Source organism: Zophobas morio, unplaced genomic scaffold (assembly GCF_036711695.1).
Source record: "Zophobas morio isolate AGI-343-1 ecotype UQ-CSIRO unplaced genomic scaffold, CSIRO_AGI_Zmor_V1 ptg000002l, whole genome shotgun sequence".
NCBI classification, from domain to species: Eukaryota; Metazoa; Arthropoda; class Insecta; order Coleoptera; family Tenebrionidae; genus Zophobas; species Zophobas morio.
In genome coordinates this window covers 14,469,512-14,494,247 of record NW_026972107.1, presented here as the reverse complement: position 1 = coordinate 14,494,247, position 24,736 = coordinate 14,469,512, and the positions used below count along the sequence as shown (strand labels likewise).

The 24,736-nt window shown below is 31.6% G+C and overlaps 1 protein-coding gene across 3 annotated transcripts in view; it reads left to right on the top strand.

The window, feature by feature from the left end:
• Positions 1-24,736, top strand: part of Rsh (radish) — a 324,789-nt gene that overhangs the window by 295,685 nt on the left and 4,368 nt on the right. For all 3 annotated transcript variants that reach the window (XM_064055372.1, XM_064055367.1, XM_064055362.1), the window contains 4 exons: positions 11,055-11,235; positions 18,632-18,824; positions 18,874-19,083; positions 19,244-19,537. In XM_064055372.1, the coding sequence (XP_063911442.1) occupies positions 11,055-11,235; positions 18,632-18,824; positions 18,874-19,083; positions 19,244-19,537 (878 nt within the window). The remainder of the gene's footprint in view (positions 1-11,054; positions 11,236-18,631; positions 18,825-18,873; positions 19,084-19,243; positions 19,538-24,736) is intronic.

The window sequence follows — 24,736 nt, the reverse complement described above, 5'->3', positions numbered from 1 at the left end:
ATAAGCTATTTAAAAGCTTACACTTTGTGAATAAATTCTCTGCAGAGTCTTCTTTTCAGTTTTCGTAGATAAAGACCTTTAGGAATTACGAGGATACAAAGGTGGTTATACTTTAGACTGCTGGTAGGCTTAAAGTCATTTTACACTTTATCTTTGAATCAGACGCAAGCATTAGTTGGGGAAGGTGGACAAGACAAAATACTCCCAATATTTCTTATACTTTCACAAAACAATTATTAAAATAAATAAATTCGGTTATAAATTTGTCATGCTTCCGATATCGTTAAAACCTATACAAAATTTTATCGAACCATTCCATTTTTTTTCTAACACTCTGTATAAGAGGATAAAAATCGCGTACTTAAGAAAGATCGATTAAGATTGCACTCTCGTCTATGGAAATGAAATCGCGTGCTTGTGCTAAATTAAGATCATAACCTAAACTTAGCAATTAACGAATGAAATAAATGCAGACACACGATTTCACTTTCGCAACTGACTCAATTACAAATTCTGTAAGTTAAATCTACTTTTGCATGCCTGTGATAGAAATACAATGTTGCAACTAGTTATTTTCTCTGTCATAAAATTTTGCATGATGAGTGTACTTGTAGTTTATGAATCCGTCTTGAGTGTTGTACCTACTATTTAAATCTGTAATGTTGAACCACTCAAGCATTACGATTTTAAAACCCCGAATCGAAGTAAGACGCAAACAGTTTATCATCCTTGCTTAAAACGCTGCATTAAATTTCGCAGGGTTTTAATTAATGATTCCCGGGTAAATCTAAGCGAGTGGATGTACACCTTTGACAAGTTTGACAGATAATTACGTTCCTTAAACCTGAAACTTCTCCTTAATCTCAGTTTTAAGTGACAGCCGAACTGACAACGCAATTTGTGTCACTTATTGCATCATACCTTCATTTTACAACTCCAATAAATATAATAACAAGAAAGAAAGCGTACTCACTTTACCTGTATTCTTTAATTTATTTTATGAAGGCAGCTTTTAAAAATTCCATTTTCTTTGACATATTTCATTTGGAGGAGACTCCGTTTAAGCTTGGAGCTACAAAAATAAAAGGTTTATTAAAACAAGACAAAGTTTGTGCACTTCATCACATCTTTTGTCTAATAGCGCAGATGCAAAAATTAATGCTGCGTAAATTTTACAGAATATTCATAAAACGATTCCGATCTGAAGTACAATGTTTCTTGTCGAAACACGTCGTGACACTTTAATAGAAAAAGCGATGAATCGGGTACATTTAATTTACTCTGGAACATGATGGCGACACAAATAAACAACAATCGTTCCTAGCTGCTCCTGAAAGATGTCAGATATAAGTTGTAAAGCAAAAAGCTTATAGATGTCACTTCTTTATTTATATATCTTTTAATCAGCGAATTTTTTGCGGGTAAATATTACAACCGTTGCTTCGCCAAGAAATTCCAGCTTAGCCAAACGCGACTAGTTTTTGCCAGATTTCGCAGCGGGTGTTCTTAGTGTGTAGAGGTTAGTGCACTGAAACGAGCATCAAAAATGACAAAAAGCTTAAAAGCTTTAGCTGACTGTAGTAATTGTTAAAAATATTGTATATTTAGTAAATTCACAAACCCAGTCATACATTTTTTTATAGGATAATTAGGGGTATGACCACACTCAGCTCCAATTACATTTATTTAGATAAACAGTTTTACATTTAGGTTAATGGACGCGTAATATACGAGCTCTCAAGCTTTTACCTGAACGTCAAATTTACGAACAAAAGGTTTGAATGGTGTGTTTAAATAAATAGTGAACAAGATAATGTATTATACAATCAAGCAAATGAGCCTTTGGGCTGTTTAATGAGAATGGTGATGTTAGCCAAACTGTCAAGTTGACGGCAACTTAGTCAATTTAGCTAATCAGCAAGTGGTTCCACTAGACCTTACTAAACTAGCCGATCAATACAATATTTCGTTAGGACCTCTACACTGTAATAATATATGAGGGCAAAGTCAATATTTATCGAATAAGTTTTATTGATAGAAGAAATAGGAAATAATAAAAAAAATCTCAAGAAGAAAAACAAATATTTGAGGGAGCGTGATAGAGTCCGTCTGAAAGACAGTCAAGGAGAAGGTTCTTAACATTTTTATTGTTTTTTTTTACTACTGGCTTTAAATTGGCAAAGTTTCTCAAACAGGCACATTTGTGGACATTTACGTGTATCTGAAGGAACTATCCGCCTCATTTATAGCCGTCCAGTACTAGTTCGTTAAAAAACTAATTCAAATACTCAAACTCAATTACAAAATTACTTCACTGAGAAATAAAGTTTAAAAAATTACAAATGCACTCGTCGGTAAAATTTAAAATACAGATTAAACTCAGCCCTCATCTCATGAATTTTCCATAATGGATTAAATCTAATTTCGGAAATAGGTATTGCATAAATGCAATCTTAACGACTTAGCAATTAACCAACCACTGTTCTAAATCTTTTAAATGACTTTGCTCTTCTTCATCGATTATTAATTTTAATCTTAGTTCAATCTGATTATGAAGTAACCGATTTAAAAAGTCCGGAATGTTTAAAGTTTCATCGGAAAGTGCCAACCCGGCGCCTCCACCATTTTTACATTTCCGACCAAAGCTCTTCATATTATTCCATACGTTTATATTTAAGCATTCATATTTCTGGAAGCGCGAACAAATCAACATTCACGTTTCTGCTCACGTCTTTTAAATGTTTATTTCATCTACTACAATGCCGATAACAACCGCACCGCAAAACTTAAAATGTGTTCCGCAACAGAATTATAATCCGGTAAATTTGCATATTAGAACATAACTTAATTATTTCGTTGGAGCTAGGTGGCGCACATTCCGTATCAAAACATACAAAAACACAATTAACACAGACAAAAAATATAATTGCAGGGGCAAATGCTTTCAACACATTTTTGTTCTAACCCAATTTGATTTTTCTAACACGTTCCATAAATGGGGTTACTGTTATCTAATGTACTATATTATCCTGCAAAAATTATCCTGGATTTAAAATCAGTGACAAAGCATTAACAGGATTTTCAAAGATACATCTCACTTTTTCAGTTTTATTGAAAACACATCGATCCCGTGCGTTTCCAACACGCCGAATTTAGTTATTTCTTCCCACAGGTAAAAGAAAAGTTATTTTGTCACTGAAAAGAAACTGCCAAGTAACTAAACCAAGACGCTACCACATTTCAGTCGACCAGATTTTGTATTATTCATGCTCGGTCAGCAAAATCATGTAATCTTATAAAGAAAGCGTTATCGGAAACGAAACACGAAAGGAAAACAAGATAATTTTTTCAGTAGGTACCGTTAAAACTTTCAACGTTCAATCTAATTACTTTTATGCGTGTTTTATCTCTAACTTTCGTCCCAAATTGTTAGTTACACTATATTACGAAATACTTAAATAAGTTGGAAGTTTGTGGGTCGTCGCAAATTGGTGGAGGCGCCGGAACAAATTTTTTATGATAACTTTAAAGCACTCTGTTTTGATTGATTACTCACCGTTTGATTATATAACGTTTTATTTATCCTAGTTGCTTTCTTAACTTCGTTTAAAATTGGTCGTATTTACCCAACGTAAAAACCTTTCACACTATTGACCGGCATGTTATAATATAATACCCAACAAGGTCAATATGAACGAGCCCATTTTGAATAAATAAAACGCACCTTCAATCCGAAAAAATCCTTCCTCAGCTTATTCCGTCCAAAGTTCAAACATAAAGTGACTCTTGATCGGGCTTCCACCGGTTATAAAATTCTCATCTGTATATAAACCTCGTGATACATTTACGATGTTTTAAAAGACCTTTCTCCAGGATGCGGTATGTAAGGGTTTCAAAAACTAATCAATAACGGTTTAAATCTAGAGTACAATAAGAAATTTGTCACGCTTCTCTCGAGTCAAGAAAAATCGCACAAGTGACAGTAAAATTTTATACTTGGGTAAACTTCCACCAAAACTTCCTTCAACATATCCACGTTCCGCTGTCAAGCGGATAGTCTGATAAATGCCTTCTTTAACTGACCCCTGCAGCCACCTCGCAACGTTTATTTGATTCCAACAAGACATAATCCGGGCAAAGACGTACTATTGACGTATTAAAAAACGAGATCAAGTTTTGATTGCTTAAAGCGGGCTTCAGGCCAATAACCTAATAAGGTCAATTTGCCCTGCTGGGCTTTTCCGTTTCGGTAATAACTTTCATGTCTTGGAAAAGTACACTGCGCTCAAGTCGAAAATGTTAAAATTAAGATAAGGCTGAGGGTAAATTTCAAACTCGCGTGCCTCCGTTTGTCCGATTTGAATGTGTTCTTTATGGTCCTAACTTCGTCATGCCCCTAGATGTCGAATAATTCAGTATATTTTTTAAAAGACACTTATATCGTAGATTTTCGTGATGTTGTGCAAGAAGTCAAATTAGTTATAAGAACTTCGAAAATGGAAAAATTAAATATATTGGAAGTTCGATGGGAATTATATTGATTTTGGTCTACGGTCGTGATTCTGATAAACAACTAATTCTTTCGTTTTACTGGAAAAGCGAAGGATGGTACAAACAATAACCAAACCTACTCAAACGTAAAAAAATGCAATTGGAAATCATGTGAAAATGGCCTGGAAAACGTTAAATTAAAATGGTCGACATTAAGCACACACCATTTCACGCGGATCTCCACTAAAGATATAAATTTTTGTGGTTGTCGAATTGAACATTTTTTAGTAAATCGGTCATTTATTTAAAGATTTCAATTTTAACTAATTTTATATTAAAAGTAAATACTTGTGCTTGATAAAAATTAGATCGCTAGGGTTTTTTGTTCAATACGGTTGATAGCGACGACATTTGACGTTTTATTGATTATTATTATTATCTTTATTTATTAAAAAATACAAAATTTAATTTTTACGTTCAAGTTCTTTGACATTTAAAATAATTTAACAACGTTTCAACCTCACTCGAGTTTTACCCCATTTTTCTTCTAAAGTCCAAAAAAATATCTTATTCCCCAACAATTTTCCAAAATTTCCCTGGGGAGTCGTCAGAAAGAAATGGTCTGGACTTTATAATCATATGCTTATAACGAGTGTTCAATCGAAAAGTCATCAAATTGGGGTTGTTTGTTTTATAAAAGACACCTCTGTTTTGTTAATCCATATTATTGTGTATAAATGACATTTAACACAATTATTGAAAAACGTTAATTTTATTGACGAAAAAGTGAGGTTAGATACTATTTCACGTTGGCAGCTGTGTTAAATTTTAGGCTTATTGTAGATATACTTCACAATCTTTACAAAATGCACTTAAAAGACAGTTGGAAACATTTTTCGTAAAGATATATATATTTCTGAATAATAGCCCTATTTTTATATCACTTATTGTAAACTAAACTAAAAAAAAATAATTTAGTCCTGAAAAAATAAATGTTGGCACTTTTCGGATGTTATTACTTTTAAGCTTTTGTCTAGAAATAGTTTCAAATGTTTAAATTTTTGTTAAATATCGTGATTAATTCTCCATTCAAAATTTCGTTTTCCTACACATAGCTTTTAAAATAAGCAACACAAAGTACGATTGTCATTTAAGAAATGGATCTCATATTTTTAGATAAAACTTCCCTCACCCCTGAAGCACAATCAAACAAGCCCAAGTTTTTAGAAAACAAAAACATAATACCTGTCACAGGATTAAAAAAAATGTTCCGTGAGTTGAATAGTAATCGACTGGTATAAAATGTTTTTATACAATTTGGCCTTTTTGCAAAAATCTGAATGCCTAGATGAAAAAAAGTCAAAACGAATTCATAAACTACAATTACACGAGTATGTTATTTTACAAAATTTAAATACCATTTACCATGCAAAATTTTGAAATGTCGTCATCAAATTGTTGGTGTGGACGATTGGACAAATTTTGGTTGAAGTTTAAACAATATTTTTAATATCTGTGTAACCAACATCGACACAGACGACACACGACGAACAAGAGACGACAGACAAACGACAGATGACAGACAGAGACAGACGGTCGTCCAGAGCGGTCGTCTGTCTGTCGTCTGTCTGTGTAGGTTTTTATTAATATACAGATAATCTCCGAAACTACTGGACCTGCAGTTGTCAAGCTGTATGGGTATTTTAGGAATATCGTGCACATGGTAAAACACTAACCAACATTTTTCTAGTCATCCCTACTAACAAGGAAATGACGTCTCCTCAAAATTTTTCACAGTAAATAGGATTTAAATTTTATAAAATAACATACTATTCTACTTGTTGTTTATGAATCCGCCTTGAGATCCCAATTTTCAGAAAAAATTTATACTATTATAAGCTGACACAAAAATATTTGACAGCACATTGCTTACGCAGGACAGCTTCGAACTTGTAAGGTGAAGGTCGCGCAGGTTCGATTCTCCCATGGTTTTTTTTTTATTTTTTACACTGTTGCTGCTATTATCAATATGTTTTTATATACCGAGTGTCTGGAAAATATCGGATGAACTCTTCAGTACGTTATGTTCGGGGGTTTCGGGAGCCCCAAAAAAATAATAAAAAAATCCTTAATGACGTAGATTTCTGATTTCTCAGTAACGATGGTGACTGAAATCCACCTTTTACTCTTTTTTTAGGACAATAACCATAACAACCAGTAGCCATTAATCGTTGTGCATTGTTATTAATAGAACAAGCTGTTATTTTTCATGAACCAAAAAAAAACATTTAATAAGACATATATAAATTATAAACAAAAACAAAAACAACAAAAGAAAAATCCATTAAAGCATAACCAACTAAACACTAGAGAAGATGCTCAAAATTCCTACCTTGTAGATATTAGTAAGCTCGTAATGTTTCCAAATTTTGATAATTTTTTGTAAAAGTTATTCATCAGTACTTGCTAAGAAAAACTGATTTTGGAAAATGACATACCCTCTAAGAAAAGAAAGGGTGGGTGGGCGGAGCTAGTACCTGTTAAGATAAGACTGATTTTAGCAAATGAGATACCCTCTAAGAAAAGAGAGGGTGGGTGGGTGAGATTAGTGAGGAGATACACAAAACAAAACAATTTATAATTTTTTTCACAACCGCACATCCACGAATATTTATTATACGTACTGCGTCTATTCAAATATCTGTGAAAGTCCCTCGTTTTGCCATGAACACTTTTTTTTATTAATAAATCGGGGGCTCTTCCTAAAATTTTTGACTAAAATTTCATCGCCGTGACACAGAAGACAATTTTTTATTAAATATTCAACAGAATTCATTATTTTTATTTAACATCAAACAATTTCACTCGCGCAGAATGAAAATTAAAACCCGCAATTGAATTACTGCTGGTGGACACTGACGGAACAGGACCGGACTCCAGCCCAATACCGCGACTAGACGGACGGTTTCCATGGCAACGGTGTAAACAAAACGTCTAAATGAGCCATAATTTGGTCTCGGTCTCCGCTTTTATGAACAATTTTATACAAGTGGAGCGAGATAAAAAATTTAGTTTTGATAATCATGACACAAATTTCAAACGATTCTTTTTTTTTACAATTTTTTCCCAATTAAATTTAAATTAACAGCAAGTATTTTTCGACACAGGAAAATGAAGTCTGCGAAAAATTCTCAAAATCCTCAAATCACCAAATCTTCAAAATTCTCTAATCACCAAATTCTCAAATCGTCAGAAACCTCAAATTACCAATCCTCAACTTCTCAAAATCATCAAATTCTCAAATCACCAAATCCTCAGGTCTTCAAATCTTCAAACCCTGAAAATTCTCATATCACTAAATTCTCAAAATCCTCCAATTACCAGTTCCTCAAATCCTCAAATTACTAGATGCTTAAATCTTCAAAATCCTCAAATCACCAAATCCTCAACTCAACAAAATCCTTAAATCTTCATATCACTAAATTCTCAGGTCTTCAAATCTTCAAACCCTGAAATTCTTCAAATCACCAAATCCTCAATATCCCCAAATCGTCAAATCCTTGAATCCTCAAAATCCTCAAATCACCAAATCCTCAAATCAACAAAATCCCCAAATCCTCAAATCACCAAATCCCCAAATTCTCAAATCACCAAATCCCCAAATTCTCAAAATCCTCAAAATCTCCAAATCATCAAATCCTAAAATTCTCAAACGACCAAATCCGTACCAGGTGTTCATGTAATGCCCCCTTAAAAAGTTGATAACGTCATCTCAAAGTTTACCGAATAAATTCTCTCTACTACTTTCATGTTTTCTCGACGTTTCATAATCCCTAGAATATGAAAAAATAGGTCTCCCGTCTGTCTAGACAAGTAATCTCCGAAACTACTGGACTAATTGTTATCAAATTTTGCAGGTATTTTAGGAATATCGTATAGTGGTAAAGGTGCTAACTAAAATTTGTCCAATCATCACCACCCACAGTTTAATGACATCACCTCAGAATTTTGCATGGTAAATGGTATTTAAATCTTATAAAGTAAACTACTCCTGGGCGTTCAACAAGCCCTCATTTTGGCTTATTGTAATTATTGTAAGATAAAAACGCGAAGTCGGAAGTTCGGTCCCCTTTTTTTCTTACACTGTGACTGGTATTTTCTTTTTTTTTTTCTAAAATAACTGGATTTGCTTGATTGTACTTCTTCAGGGGCGAGAGAAGTTCTGTCTAATAACATTCCCTTTGCTTTTTGCTACAAAATGATCAAGAGAAAAAATGTTGCCGTTTATTTAAATCTAAATACGTATGAGTATCCAATGAATCAAAAAAGAATCATCACCCAATATACTTATTATTAAATTCGTAGTAACATTATGAGGATACTACGTTTAGAAAGTTAGGGAAATTAAATAGGTACCTTGTTTTTAACGTAATCTATAAAACTCTTCATACATGGCCCTCTAAAACGCCTAGGTACACAGTTCTATAAAATATGTCCGAAAAGCAGACTATTTATCTAAAAATTTTGATGTGAACAACTTTCTGAAGGAGATGAATAAATAAATTTTCGTTTAAATTCTAAAATCCCCAATTCAGTATCTTACCAATTTTTTTTTTAATATTTTATGTAACTGACAGTATGTAAAACATTTAGTGAAAATTTAACTAAACAGTTATCTCAAAAAATTGGTCTAAAGTTATTTAGATAAAACTTCCATCGCCCCTTAAATATACTCGAACAAATCCAGTTTTTTACAAAAATTATAAAATTTGAAGTTGTAAAATTACTTTTTTTTAAAATAACCCCTATAAGTAAAAAATATAGATAATTACAAGTCACAGTGAAAAAAAGCACTCGGTAAGGATGGGATTCGAACCCATACGGCGTAGCACACAAATCTGAACTGAGACAAATACTTCACGTCAATTTTAGACGCAAAAGCGAGATATCGGCTACATAAACCACGTGAAAAATATTGCACAAAGAAATTACAAAGTAATTGTGATAGGAATCACGAAGGAGAATTCATAAACTACAAATATAGGAGTATATAATTTCATAAAATTTAGATAATCATAACTGCGCAATATAATAAGTGGACGTCAACACATTGTTGTTGGGAATGAATTTTGTTTAGCGTTTTAGCTTCTATACGATACTCCAAAAATACATATAAAATTTGATGACAATCGGTCCAATAGTTTGGGAGATTTTCTGCCTAATAAAAATCAATACAGACAAACACACGACAGACATACGGAAACGAGAGACCGCTTTTTTCGTACTTTAGGGCTCATGAAACGTTGAAAAAATATGAAAGTATCCAGTGTTCCCCACGGACTCTATTACAATTAAAAATATTAAGTAATATCTCTTTCTTTAAGTAAATAATGAGAGATTATTTAACATTTCGTAAGATTGAAATAACTATAGTTAATAGTACTGTAGAACTGTGGTAGTTCTGGTATTAGCTTTCCATAAAATCCACCAGAATACAGAAAATTTCAAACCTATTTTTAGTAAGTCCAATATCATTTCCGATTTTTTACAGAATTTAATTATTTTTAACTATATACTGGAAAATGGAAATTATCAAAGAACACTGATGACAATGCCCAATGAAACTGAAAGATTGCATAGGTTATAGTTAATACAATGTTTTACAAAAGGCAAATTATTTGATGATAATTTAAGATTGCTAAACATGGAACCAGTCAAATATTTTTCAAAATAACTTCGCATATTTGCGATGTCTCTTTTAAAATTACATTTAAATTACAATAAATAAATTAAATAATTTCCTAGGTGGACAAAATATTACATTTTTACTTCTGTCAACAAGCTTTAACCACCATAAAACGTTCATGACCAAACTTCAATAACAATTTATACGAGATTTGTCGCCCCGGATTTATGATCGATGTTGGGTTTGAAAAGCGTAATTTAAAAGTTCCGTGTACTGCAACAGACACACTTACACGACGTGAAGTGTCGTCAAAATAAATCACATAAATCTACACTTTTTCTGTCTACCCACATCAACAAATCTTCCATGATTTATGACTCGAAAATAGTGAAACATTTCTGCTACACTTATTACTATGCTTTGGAAAGCAAATTGTACATTGCTACTTTTTTTTTCCAAAATCGATCGAACTCATTAACACGAAAAGTCTTCCACGTAGTAATTATTCTAGCGACGCTTTCCAACCTGAACGCATTTTCGTTTTTGCTTTTGCAAACTAATTTCGACTGCACTGATGCATAACGCATTAACTCGCAAAAGATTTGTCGTTTTTCGGTCGAATGCAACAGTTGTGTGTAAACACAGCTCGAATTAAAGCCCCTTCAGCATACATCATTGATTTATCGCAACAGCATGGGTAATAACGCCCACATCATCGCTGTTAAAATTGGAAAAGCATTTTAATGCTTCGGCTTGGAAAACGTCGGAAAACCTCATATCTAAACTATACATTGTAGCTGAAAATCGTTATTTAAAACCCGCACCCTCATCACTGACCCAGATCTGTTTTCTTCAATTAAGACAAATTTGTTCGCAGGATATTAGTAAGAGCCATCAGTTACACGGTCCACGGACTGATTCCTGCCAGTTGTGTCTTTGCCGATCGTTATAATCGTGAAGAAGTCGTAAGATCCTTAGGTAAAGAAGTTAACATTAATCCTCCCCTAACTTTGGGACAACTTCCCGATACCCCAGAAGAACTATTGAAGTTGGATCAGGTAAGTGAAAAGTTTCCTACTCTATCAAAAATCAACTTCTTACTTCCTGGCTATAAATTAACGTTGTGTAGCAACCGGTCCTATTTTGTTTTTATTCGGAAAATACAAATGAAACTCTTGTTTTCTCTCAAAATATTATTCGGCCAACTGAAGCGATGCCAGCGTATCGACTGAAAATGTTAAAAACAATTTTTTTGCCAGCCTGGGGCGAAACACTTACTTCGGTTAAATCTAAAACAAACCAGAGAGTAGAATGGAAAGTGAGAAGTATAATTTCGAAAGGATGAGGCTTTCAAGAAAAAAGCCGACATGTTCTTAAATTAAATTTCTGTATAGGATAACACTGTAACGAACGCTTTCATAACGCTGGAAAGTTATGGCGGTTATTTTATGACTTATGAAAGTGAAAGACGTACAACGTTTCAAATCATATACTTCCAGCTACGTTACCTACATAATTAATTTCATCGAAGAGATTACGGAACAATAATGATAAATCTAGCTAAGTAAGGTGCCAGGACAACCCGGAGTCAGTTTCATAAAACCGCCATGAACCTGACGGGAAACTGTTGCTACGGATTAGCCAATTAAGTCACCGTTACGTTAGCAACCCCTGCCAGAACGATTCTCTGTCAGCATTCAAGACAGTTTTAATGAGAATAACGCTCCAATACAAAACAAGCATTTTCATTATCATCATTTTTACGATTTCTTGCGCGTTAATTTGGTGCGGAAAATAACTCCATGAGTTACCGGATGACTGTTAATGAGTGAAGCAAATTTCGTGTTGGCACTTCTGAATTATTGGCATCCATGCAGTTCGTCAGTTCACAGTTGTCAATTTTGACATAAACATGCCTAGCAAACGTGTTGAGTGGTGGCAGCTGTCATAAATGTCACTTTGGCAAACAGGTATGTCATCATAAAATTTTAAATTGGTTGCCAACCTGACAAAGAAATCACTAACACACAAAAAACTGACACCCCCCTGAGGCAGTTAAATAAAATTATAATAATCATTTCAATACGTGTTATAGAAAAAAAATGACAGCCCATAACAGAAAGCTTGAATATGACACAACTTCAACTTGTTGTCTAAAAGATCACCCTCAATTTTTTTCATCAAAATCAAAAATCATGCACCACCTCATTTGGTGGTTTCATATGGAACAACCCGTATGTTTTTTTTTATTATTTCTGAAATTTTCAAATATTAATGCTAATTTTATACAGTCACTCGAAAACTAAATAGTACGAAATTTCCAAAATTATTTACCAAAAATGTTCAAATATTTTAATCAACCCAAGGCAAAATAGTTACAAAGCGAAGAACAATCTTAATGGTTAATCGAATTACAAAAGCTATAAAGACGTTTATAAACAAGTTGCACACAAACTTTTTTCCACGTACATATTAATAATATGATATTTCGGTGAAACCGTAGAATAGTTATTTGCGTTACGTTCAGAATTTGTTTAAAAGCAATTTATATAAATAAATAAGATTTTAATTTGTGTGAAAATATAACTGTGGAATTCCCACTGATTTAAGTGGGATAAGTTTAAGAACATATTAAACTAATATTACCGCACTAGTTTACGTAAGTCATCTAAATGCAATAAGTGAGGTTTATCACACTTGAAATCTAAAAATTATAACAATCGAGAAACTGAAAAATCCAAAAAGTATAAAATTGAAAAATTGTAGACGTAACATTCCACATAAAAAACTGAAAAAGCGAAAAACTGGAGAAATAACGAACGAAAAGTTAAATAAAAATAAAAAAGTGAAAGAAAAACTGAAAATCGAAAAATTGAAAAATTGAGAAACTGAAGAATTTAAAAATTGAAAAATAAATTTCAAAATCTAAAAATTGAGAAATCTAAAAATTGTAAAATCAACAAATTGAAGAATTAAATAAATTGCAAAATTAAAAATCTAAAAATTACCAACCAAAAAAACGAAGAGACTAATTGGAAAAAATTTAAAATCGAAAACCTGAAAATCAAATACTCGCCAATCAAACAAATGAAAAAATGAAAAATTGAAAAACTGAAAATTAACAATCGAAAAACTGAAAAATCGAAAAATGGAAAAAACAAGAAATTAAAATATCTAAATACTGAAAAATCCAAAAATGTAAAATCGAAAAAGTGAAGAAACGAAAAATTCAAAGTCGAAAACACGTAAATTGAAAAACTGAAAATCGAAAGATTGCTACACAAAAAGTAGGAAAATGAAAAATTAAAAATCAAACATTTGCTAATAAAAGTGAAGACACGAAATATACTACAATCGAAAAATTAAAAAATCGAGAAATAAAAAAAAGTTTTAAATAAATTAAAACCTACAGAATAAAAATATTGGAAAATTAAAGATCGAAAAACTGAAAAAACTAAAAATTGAAAAATCTAAATATGTAAAATTGAGAACCTGGAAAATATAAAAACTGAAAATTGAAAAACTGCGAAACGAAAAAAACGAAAAATTAAAACTCGAACATTTTTTAAGTGAAGAAATAAAATATAGAAAAATCGAAAAATTAAAATCGAGAAATTAAAAACTTAAAAACTGAGAAATAAATTATTGAAAACCTACAAATTGAGAAATCGAAAAATGTTAAAATCGACAATTCAGGAATAAAAAATTGAAAAATTCAAAAATTTAAATCGAAAACCTGAAATATGAAAACACTGTAAATTGAAAAACTGAAAATCGAAAGATTGCGAAACGAAAAATTGGAGAAATGAGAAATTAAAAAATGAAAAGTTAAATGAAAAAAGTGAAGAAACGAAAAATTGAAAAATCTAAAAATTGCAAATTAAGTTTAAAAATCTAAAAATTGAGAAATCTAAAAATTGAAGAATTAAAAAAATTGCAAAATTAAAAATCTAGAAATTACTAATCGAAAAAATCAGCAGACTAAAACCTGAAAAATCGAATACTTGCAAAACACCAAACAAAGAAACGAAAAATTGAAAAATTGAAAACTAACAATCGAAAAACTGAAAACTCGAAAAATGGAAAAACAAAAAATTAAAATATCTAAATATTGAAAAATCCAAAAAATGTCAAATCGAAAAAGTGAGGAAACGAAAAATTAAAAATTGAAAAATTCAAACTCGAGAACTTGTAAATTGAAAGATTGTGAAACGAAAAATTGAAAAATTAAAAATTAAAAATTGCTAATAAAAGTGAAGGCACAAAATATATAACAATCGAAAAATCAAAACATCAAGAAATTAAAAAACCAAAAAGTTTAAAAATAAATTAAAACCTACAAATTGAGAAATCTAAAAAATGTAGAATCGAAAAACTGAAGAATAAAAAAATTGAAAAATCAAAAACCGAAAAATTGAAGAAATGAAAAAACTAAATTCAAAACACGAACATTTTTTAAGTGAAGAAATAAAATATAGAAAAATCAAAAAATTAAAATTTAGAAATAAAAACCTAAAAATTGAGAAAGAAATTGAAAGATGTTAAAATCGAAAATTCAGGAATAAAAAAATTGAAAAAACAAAAATCGAAAAAGTAAAACTGAAAATTGAAAAATTGAAAAATTTAAATCGAGAACCTGTAATATGAAAAAGATGAAAATCGAAAAAATGGAGAAACGAAAAGTTCAAAAATTAAACATAGGAAATTTCAAATTGAAGAAGTAAAAAAAAACGAAAGAATGAAACATAGACACATTAAAAATGTAAAAATTGAAAAATTGATAATCGGAAAATTTCAAATCGAAAAGTAGAGAAACGAAAATTGGGAAAATCGAAAAATTGAAATTCGAAAAACTGAAAAATCTAAAAAATAATGGAGAAATTAATATATTTCAGGTACAATAAAATTGAAAAAACAAAAATTGAAAAAGTAAAAAAACTGAAAATTTTGAAATTGAAAGATTTAGATCGAGAACTTGAAATATGAAAAAGATAAAAATCGAAAACATGAAAAAATGAAAAATTAAAAAATTAAAAATCGGAAAATTTTAAATTGAAAAAGTAAAATAAACGAAAAAATGAAATATAGACAAATTAAGAATCTAAAAATTGAAAAACTAAAACTTGGAAAATTTCAAATCGAAAAGTAGAGAAACGAAAATTTGGAAAGTCAAAAAATTAAAAATCGAAACACTGAAAAATCTAATAATGGAGAAATTAATGTATTTCACGAATAAAAAAATTGAAAAAATAAAAATCGCAAAAGTAAAAAAACTGAAAACTTAAAAAATTAAAAATTTAGGTCGAGAACCTGAAATTTGAAAAAGATGAAAATCGAAAAAATGAAGAAACGAAAAGTTCAAAAATTAAAAATAGGAAATTTCAAATTGAATAAGTAGAAAAAACGAAAGAATGAAACATAGACAAATTAAAAATGTAAAAATTGAAAAATTAAAAATCGAAAAACTGTAAAATCTAATAATGCAGAAATGCATTAAAATATATATATGAAAAAAATATATATCGAAAAACTATCAAAGAAACTGAAAAATTACAAATAGAAAATTGCAAATCGAAAATTTTGCTAATTGAACAATTAAAGAAAAATTGAGAAATCGACATATTAATAATCGAGAAACTGAAAAATCAAAAACTGAAAAAATGGAAAATTAAATTATCTCAAAAATAAAAAAAAAAATTTAAACCAAAAATCGAAAAAGCAAAAAATTGAAAAATTAAAAAGTTGAAAAATCGAGAAATTGAAAATTTTAAGATTGAAAACTCGAAAAATCGAAGAAACAATAATTAAAAGTTAACAGAAATATTAAAGTCGCAAAGCAAACAGTTTAAAAATTTGGACAAATATTACGAATCATCAAAAAATGGAAGACCTACGTTGTACCGTAAACAATCTTTGAGGTTTTGTTAATTTTGTAAATAACGAGCAAAAAAATTGAATAAAAAATCGAACAAAAAAATCGAGCATGATAATTAATTGTTGTTTTCAATATACAGACCAAATTATTTGTTTCATCAAAATTTTAAATGGCCCACAAATGAAAACAATAAACACTATGGCGATCTGGGATGCTATTCTCGAGCCTTCGTTATCGTAACGTATACGTTGTTTAGCGACACTGTATTCTTGACCGTTCGTTATAAATCGCATACGTTATTTAGCGAAGATTTTTAGTCTTTAAGCATCGAATAGGTATTGAAGTGACGGATCAAATAGTATTCTGTGCTTGTCAACTTTGCTTACAGATTCAATACGAAAAAGGCATACAACACAAATATTTAAAATGGACGAGTTAGTGCAAATTTTAGAAATTGAACACCTACAAAATTTAGAGGGACAAGTTGAGCATGGCAAAAGGCTACGCAGAAATCCCAGAAATCCTTTTGCGGAGCTTAATGAGAGGCAATTTAATAACATGTTTCGATTAACAAAACAATTAACTCAATTTTTAATTTAATTAACATTTTGCAACCTTTTCTTACACCTCCCTTACGCGCTGCCGATTTAAGTATTCAAACAAAGGTAAATATATTTCTTTATTATCAAATGCTAAAACTTATATCTTTTATAAAAAATTTCCTAGGTCTTAACTGCATTAAGATTTTTTGCAAGTGGAAACAGCTGGATATAGGTACTAATAAATACTTAGCTGTGTCGCAGCCCAGTGTTAGTCGGTGTGTAAACGAAGTAGCCAGTGCCTTAAATGATCCTCAAATATTTAATGGCTACATAAAATTTCCTAATAATTTTGAAGATCTAAATAGACTTAGGCAAGGGTATGTTATCAATTATCATCAAAATGCAAATGTTTTAAGTTTCAAGTATATGAATTATACGGTATATGTATGTTGTTTTTCGGAGCATTTTGCTCCTCTTTTATTGTTCTGCTTATCCATTTATTAAACAGGATACGAATAATTAAAAAAAATTGAATTGTCACTCTTATGTGTCACCTCTTGTGGTTCCTAGGACACGGGTAAAATTTAAACATTTTTACAATGTTGTCAATGTTTGCTCTGCGCTAAACAGCGAATGTTCGTTACGGCGTAACGAATATTCTCCAGAATAGATTTTTTGTAAAGTGTTCGCTATATTTTAATCGCTAAATAACGTATGCGCTATTTAACGCATAAAGTCAAGAATAGCACCCCAGGTATTCTATATCCTGACATTCAACTGAAATGTCAAAAATCCAAAACCCCCCAAATTTAAAAATGTGGTCAGATATCACGGATCACCAAAGAAATAATTGTTTGCAACGTTGATATATTAATTAAATGTAAGTATATTTAATTTTACAGTTCTTATTAATTTGTAAAGACCTGAAGCTGGCTTGTTAATTAGTCGAAACGTGTCGCCGAAAAATAAATAATCCTGGATAAAGAGGTTTTTGAAAAGGGTATTAACAAAAAATGAGGGAAAAATGGTCAGTGCAAAATAAATTGCTAAAATTTCACATACATATTCCAAAAAATAAGTACAACTAGAAAATTTTCAACTTAACACTACGTAAATTGTTTCAAACTAGCAATATAAAGCACATCGCATGCATAACACATTTGTGCAAAATCAAAAAATGTAACTAAATTTAATTAGTTATACATTTTATATGGCTCAAAAAATTCGCAAGTTTTAGTAAACACACATTTTATTTTTATTTCTTGAAAGCCGTCAGTTTCATGCTAAATCTACCCACAAAGTCAATAATATACAGATATAGTATTAGAAATTTCGTACTCTGACAAAGAAATATTGGCACGAGAAATGTCTCTTAAATAAACTTGATGGGTTTTAGAAAATGAAAGCAGAACTTATTTACTTAACGATTGCAGCTAGAAGTGTCAATAAACAAGTTCTCGATTAAATGGTAAATTAAGGCAAACGAGTAATTATTTTTGCAATGTTATCACTCCTAATTTTGACTTTACTACGCTGAGATTCAGGCAATTTTACAGAAGTTAATTAAGAGTTCTATCATCTAATTCATAAAACTAATGAAAGTACAAACAAAAACACAACTGACCAAAATTTAATTACGACCGGAATCAGTAAACTTAATATTCATTCAAGTACGCAACATAATGGTAAAAATCGACAAACTGAAATTGTGTGTTATAATCTCTATTGAAAAATTTACGACGCAATCCATTTCCTTTAATTTACGGCGTAAGCAAGAATGCGGCGATCAATTTTTCCAGGTTTGAGTCGGAACTCCAGGTGTTCCAAATTTCGCTGACGACGGGAATAACACGAAAACAAAATATACGACATTTTTTTAGATCCCGCAATATAAGGTATACTTTTGGGATTTACAGCGTTCATTAGCTTTATGGAGCTTTTACGGTCTTAATTCTCACCGTGTGCACCGCATTTGGAAGATAGATAATAAAGCGATGTCATATTGTGGTAATTAAGTCGCGCAAATTTTTGTTGAAGGTTTTCATAAAATCGGAACTGAAAGTGGGCGTTATTTACGTGAAAGAAGGACAATACACCGAAGAAGAGATACTAGACAATAACGATAATTCGGTGCTGTTCGAGGAGTTCCTGCAGATTTTCGGCGAGAAAGTGCGTCTTAAAGGCTTCGATAAATACAAAGGGGGTTTGGATACGGTTCACGATTTAACAGGTGCTCTTGTTGTGTTAGCGTTACTCCGGCTGAAGCCTGATGATTTTAGGATTATATTCGGTTTACACGAACTGGAGGAACATTGAAATTATGTTCCATGTCAGCACCTTGTTGCCGTACGAGAAGCACGACCCTCAAAAGCTGCAAAGGAAGAGGCACATAGGCAACGACATCGTGTGTGTGGTGTTTTTGGAAGCCGATAATACGGCCTTCTCGCCCGCTTGTATCAAAAGTCACTTCCTCCACACCTTCATCTTAGGTGAGTTTTGTTTTCCTTTCCTCCTCGCGCTACGAGCAAATATTAACTTTCCCACTCGAGAAATATTCAATCAATTTGGAAATTGAAAAATGTTGCTTTAACTCCCATCCAATATAAAACTTTGTGGAAGTCGTTTATAATACGGTTTTCAAACTTTCAGTGCGAACTTCTCCTAGAATTAAGAGGAAACCCACTCGATATGAAGTGTCAGTTGTTACAAGAGATGAAGTGGGTGCCTACAAGCCTTATCTATGGGAGCAAAGTGTTTTCGACAAGGGACCGATGTTCAGGGAGTGGCTGCTTACGAAAATCGTCAACGGCGAAAGGGCTAGCTACTCCGCTCCCAAGTTCGCCAGGATGCAGGAAAGAACGAGGTCTCAAATGCTCGAGGACATCGTCGCCAACCTACAGAACCACGCAGAGACTGGACAAATTCCCAAGCCTTATAGAAGAGGTACGTCCACGACCGTATTTATTTTCACTTCACGTTGCATCACATTCTATCGATAATTCATTTTCCAACAGTTAACGAGCTCAGTCTTTTTTACTTGTCAGACAGTTGTCGCTTCAAACGATATAAATATTGATCTATCCGTGCGATAAATGTTTAAAATGCGAACACGTGTTGAAAGAAAATGCTTACAGTGTTTGCACCAGTGTCATAAAGTAATTATGCCCGATTTATACCTACCTACTCGACTAATGGAACCGCGAACACTAACTCTGACGAAAAAACTTGATGGATAATTTCCTTACATGCAATACGAGTATATATTTGCTCTGATTAAACGATCTTATTAAATCGTCTGTAAGATTGATTACTACCTTGTTCATACGAAATAGCGCCCCGACAACACCAAAAGAGTTTTACTAACAAAATCAAGCTGATCAGAATCTTAATAAACCTACGTCTGAAGGTGTTGACCACGCCCCTTTTCCCCACTTACCATTAAATTAAATATAGAGAAACAAAGATAGGACCAGCGTTGGTGTTGAGCATACTATTCTTGCTTTTAAATATTTATATCAACTCTGAAACATTTAGAAGTTTACAGTTACAAACTGCTCTAACTGTCTTAAATACTCTTCATCCACTTTATAGTTATTTGCAGTTCCCAAGAAGTTAGAAAAAGTTCTTGAATAACTTCGTATAAAACTGATTTTCACTTCTACACCGAGTCATCTAGGCAATCCAAGGGAAAAGTAGGACACTATAAAACCAACTATAAAGAAATTCATCGTTACAATTTTTAATTTGAAAAGTCAAGTATTGGTCAAAATATTTTTCAAAACATACCTTAATTTAAGAACACAAAAAAGCCGCACTTGTTTAAATGTTTCAGATACGCAGTGTCTATTTTACAAACTATTCCCAGTAGCTGTCTTTACCCTGTGCTCCCCTAAGAATCGAAGACAGGTTTATAGTGAAACTGCCAAAGAGATTTCGTTCAAATGTCCCGATAAAGCTATTTTTCTTAGTAAAGTTTAGTAAAGTTTATTCGTGCCGAAGTATAAAAACTTTACACATGTCAGATCCAACAATTAATATAATTTATAATAACTCACCTGAAAAATAGATAATTAATTACAAAAATCAATGAGAAAAAATTTTTAATTGTTCTGATTGATTTTCTAAAAATTCCTGAAGAAGATCATTCAAGTAAATCAAGAATTAAATAGGCCTAAAAGAGAACCCTTGAAGATTCCATATTTTATATACCTACTTTTTTACAGATATAATTTCTTCAAGCTTAACCCTTTGTTAAATTACAAAATTAGTTTGAGTAACAATGTCTCGTGTGAAACGCAATCAAAATATAATTATATAATTTTCTGTGTCGAAAGCAGTAATAATATAGTGAATAGTTTATTTTCATTAAAATAATTAACAATTTGTTATAACAATTTCTCCAAAATTTTCAAAAGTACCGATTACTGTCGACAGTGTCGGATTATGCCACCAGGACACCGGGAAATTTCAGACGCATAAAAAACGATATATGTTTAAATATTAAATAAGAGCATCTTTTTACTTTCAGAGCGTAAACTCATTACGAAACAATAGGTTGCCCGTTTCCGTTTGTCTGTCTGCCGTCTGTCCGGATTTTTATTAGACAGATAATCTCGGAAACTACTGACGCAGGTGTCAAATTTTATATGTGTATTACGAATATCGTGTAGATGATCAAAAATTGGCTAATCATCCCTACCAATACAATTTGCTGACATCATGTCCAAAATTTTCAGTAGTAAATTTCAATTGTATAAAATAAGATACTCCTACACATGTGGTTTATGCACCCGTGTTGAATTTTTATCCTAGACATCCAGATTTTTGGAGAAAAAAATCAAAATTACAACATCTGGCAATTTAACTTTGTAACAAAACCGAATACTTTGAAATTTTGCAAACATTTTAAGGTTATCATAACCATTATAAATCGTTAATCAATTTTTTCGTTTATGCCCCTCTAAACCAATAATGACATCATTTTACAATTTTGCCGATTTAATTTATAAGTATTTACCAAATATAATGTTACGAAATAAACCCATACACCGCCCCGGTGTGACGCCTGTGGCACGTCGAGAGTTTTCTCGTATGTACGGCGGCCGGAGATCGCTAAAGAAAAGCCTGGAAGCGGAAGTCGCAATGGACAACCTAGAAAAATCTCGAAGCGGCGGTCTCGATCCATCGAGAGAAAAGCATAGGTTAAATAGAGGCCACCATGCGTGTTCAGAATCCAGTTGCGCCGGAATTATTTTGTACATAGTCGCTGTGTAATTCGACGTGTAAATTTGAGTTACTAAGAAATAAATTGTTGAGTTTTATCCACGCCGATTTTATTCCCCGAGCAACGTAACAATAAGTTTTGGTGATTCCAAAGGCATTGTTTATTTCAAATCCAATTCTCATGTGAAGAACTCGGGTTTAAAGATTGGATTATCAGATGTATCAGATGAAATTTCTAAACTGAAATCAGTAGAAAATAAAATAGTACGTTTCCATTTATTTAAGCTTTTTTACCTGTTTTTCGATCTATTTTAAGGTACTTTATCATGTTTTTAAGCAAACATGCCGATTTTGACGTTGAAGTTTTTAGTGCTTTTTTATAAAATAAAAAAAAAGACTATTTTTGTCGTGAAGTTTTTTTATTACATTTTTTTAACATTGCACGCCATTTTCAAGGTTATTTTTTAAAAAGTTGTGGATTTCTAAAGATTTTGATCATGATTCCAGCGGATCCATATAGAAATCGCTGACGTTGACATTTTTGCAAAAAAAACACATCAACGTCAAGATTGCCCTGTTTAAAAAACAATTATAAAGCACCTTATAACAAATTAAAAAACAAAATGTGAATTCGGGTCGTGTTTTCACTCTAGATATCCAGGTTTTTGGGGAAAAAATCCAAATTGTGTAACATTTTACAATTTAACTTTGAAATAAAATTATAAAACCGAATGCTTTAAAAACTTACAAGTTTTTTAAGATTATCGTAAGGATGGTAAATCGTTAATCAAAATTTTTTCGTTTATGGCCTCCTAAAAAATGATGACGACATTTTATAATTTTGTAGAACAAATGTATCTTAAATTTTATAGGATTACATACTCCATGTATATAAAAATTTCGAATTCGTGTTGAGGTTTTACCCTAGGTGTCGAGATTTTTGGGAAAAAATTCAAAATTGTATTTACATGCTGTGAAATTGTGCAAATATTTTAAATTTGTTTGAAACATAGGAAATCGTTAGTCATCATCTTACATTTTTTCAAATTTATTAGTGTTTTTGGGGAATGTATTAATTAATCAATCAGTTCTTTCCTCTGCGTAGAGGACACAAAATCAATCAAATTTCATTTTCTTTTGCTGATGTTTGAGCTAGTGGTCGAATTCGATCGACGTATAAACATAAACAGTCGAAGTTAAGTTTATAGTGAGAAATTAAGAATGTCAAGATTTTTTCCAGTTAGTTATCTGCTTTAAATATATTTCATATTTAAAGACGCACAAAACGAAAATCGCAGAATCTAATTTTATAATTTTTTAAAGAAGCGGAATTTATCGGACCATACTTCAAAAACAAGGGAGGTTCTAACAAAATAACCTTCCACAATTTTTTTACTAGCTTTGTTTTTCTTGGTAGCGTCATCAAAATTCCAAAACGCCAATGTCGCCAACAAAACTGAAAATAATAATAGTAATGATAATACTCAAACAGCATCTCTTTACAATACCACAGGGTCCCACTTTATAAATTTCCCGGTGGACCCCCATGTTCTCAATCCAACACTGACTGATGATATTGGTCTATAACTTCTAACTTTGTTAACGTCACCTTTTTTAAAAATGGGTATAACTAGGTTTGTTTTTAAATCATCCAGGAAAATACTGATAACAATGCACTCATTGATTAGTTTGGTTATCGGTGCAATCACTATATCTGCAATAAGCTTAATAATTAATAATTTTAATGTTCAAGCCAAAGATGTCTTTACTTAGAATAACTCAAACTTCGTTCCTTTCTCTGAAACTAAATATTTTAACTGCACGGAATTAAATTTCAAAACAGTCATCAGAAGAACATACTGCATACGATGACGTTTTGACAAATTTTTCAAGTTTCAAGAAATAAATTCATCTCAAAAGAAGTCTTAAATATGACAAGACATTTTTTTAATATTCATGTCAAAAGATAAGTTTACGTTGTTCGAAAAAAGTCAAGAACTTTCTAACTATGAACACATTTTACTCATCTTATTAAGTGCGTTTGTAGGTTTTTTCGTACTCTGGTCTAATTCAACACCGCCTAATTCTGTAGTAACTCTTCAAAAATATAAATATATTAAAGTGAAACACAACAGAACTTTTTCTGTATTTCTAACAATCAATCGAATAATATACAAAAGTGTCAGATCAAAGTAAGTGGTATAGTTTAAACCAGAAAAGATTTCCCAGACTAATTTAGATATACAACATTCAAGACTTCTGTGTTCTCATTGTCTTCATAGAATTATATTTATCCACCTATTATAAGACTTGTTTCGGAGTTGTTAGTAAATTTTCGACATGACGTTATTATACAACAACAAGATTTTTTCCCAAAATACTTGTACAATGTCTAAACATAGCAGCTAATTATCTTTAGTAAAAAAAGTTTCCAAGCGAACTTGTCAGTATGAGCCCACACACAGAGGTTTTTGTTCCGCCACTGTACGTTCGTCCGCCTTCTATTGTCAGCGCTGTTAAAATTGCGACCAGACAAATCCTACAAAATCCCAAAACACCGAGAACGTACAGGTCGGCTTTCACAAATGACACTTATTCGGTCATTGTCAAACAACCCTTCATGTATTTTTCGTGCTTAGTACTCTGTCCTTTCCTGTGTAGGAAGTTTCGAACAGTAAAATGCTTAACGTACACCACTTTTACCTCCATTTCACTGACCGAACTTCTCTATACTCTCTCCAAATACTCTATAATTTCACCAACAACTTTAATCGACAATTGGTAGGCAACTACCTTACTTACTTTAATAATTAATAATTCGACTTCCTTTGAAAGTCAAGAGTGCATAACATCAAAGAATCAACTTTCCGATACGAACCCTCAAACTTACAAACTTTACATAAACTCATTGAGTTCTTT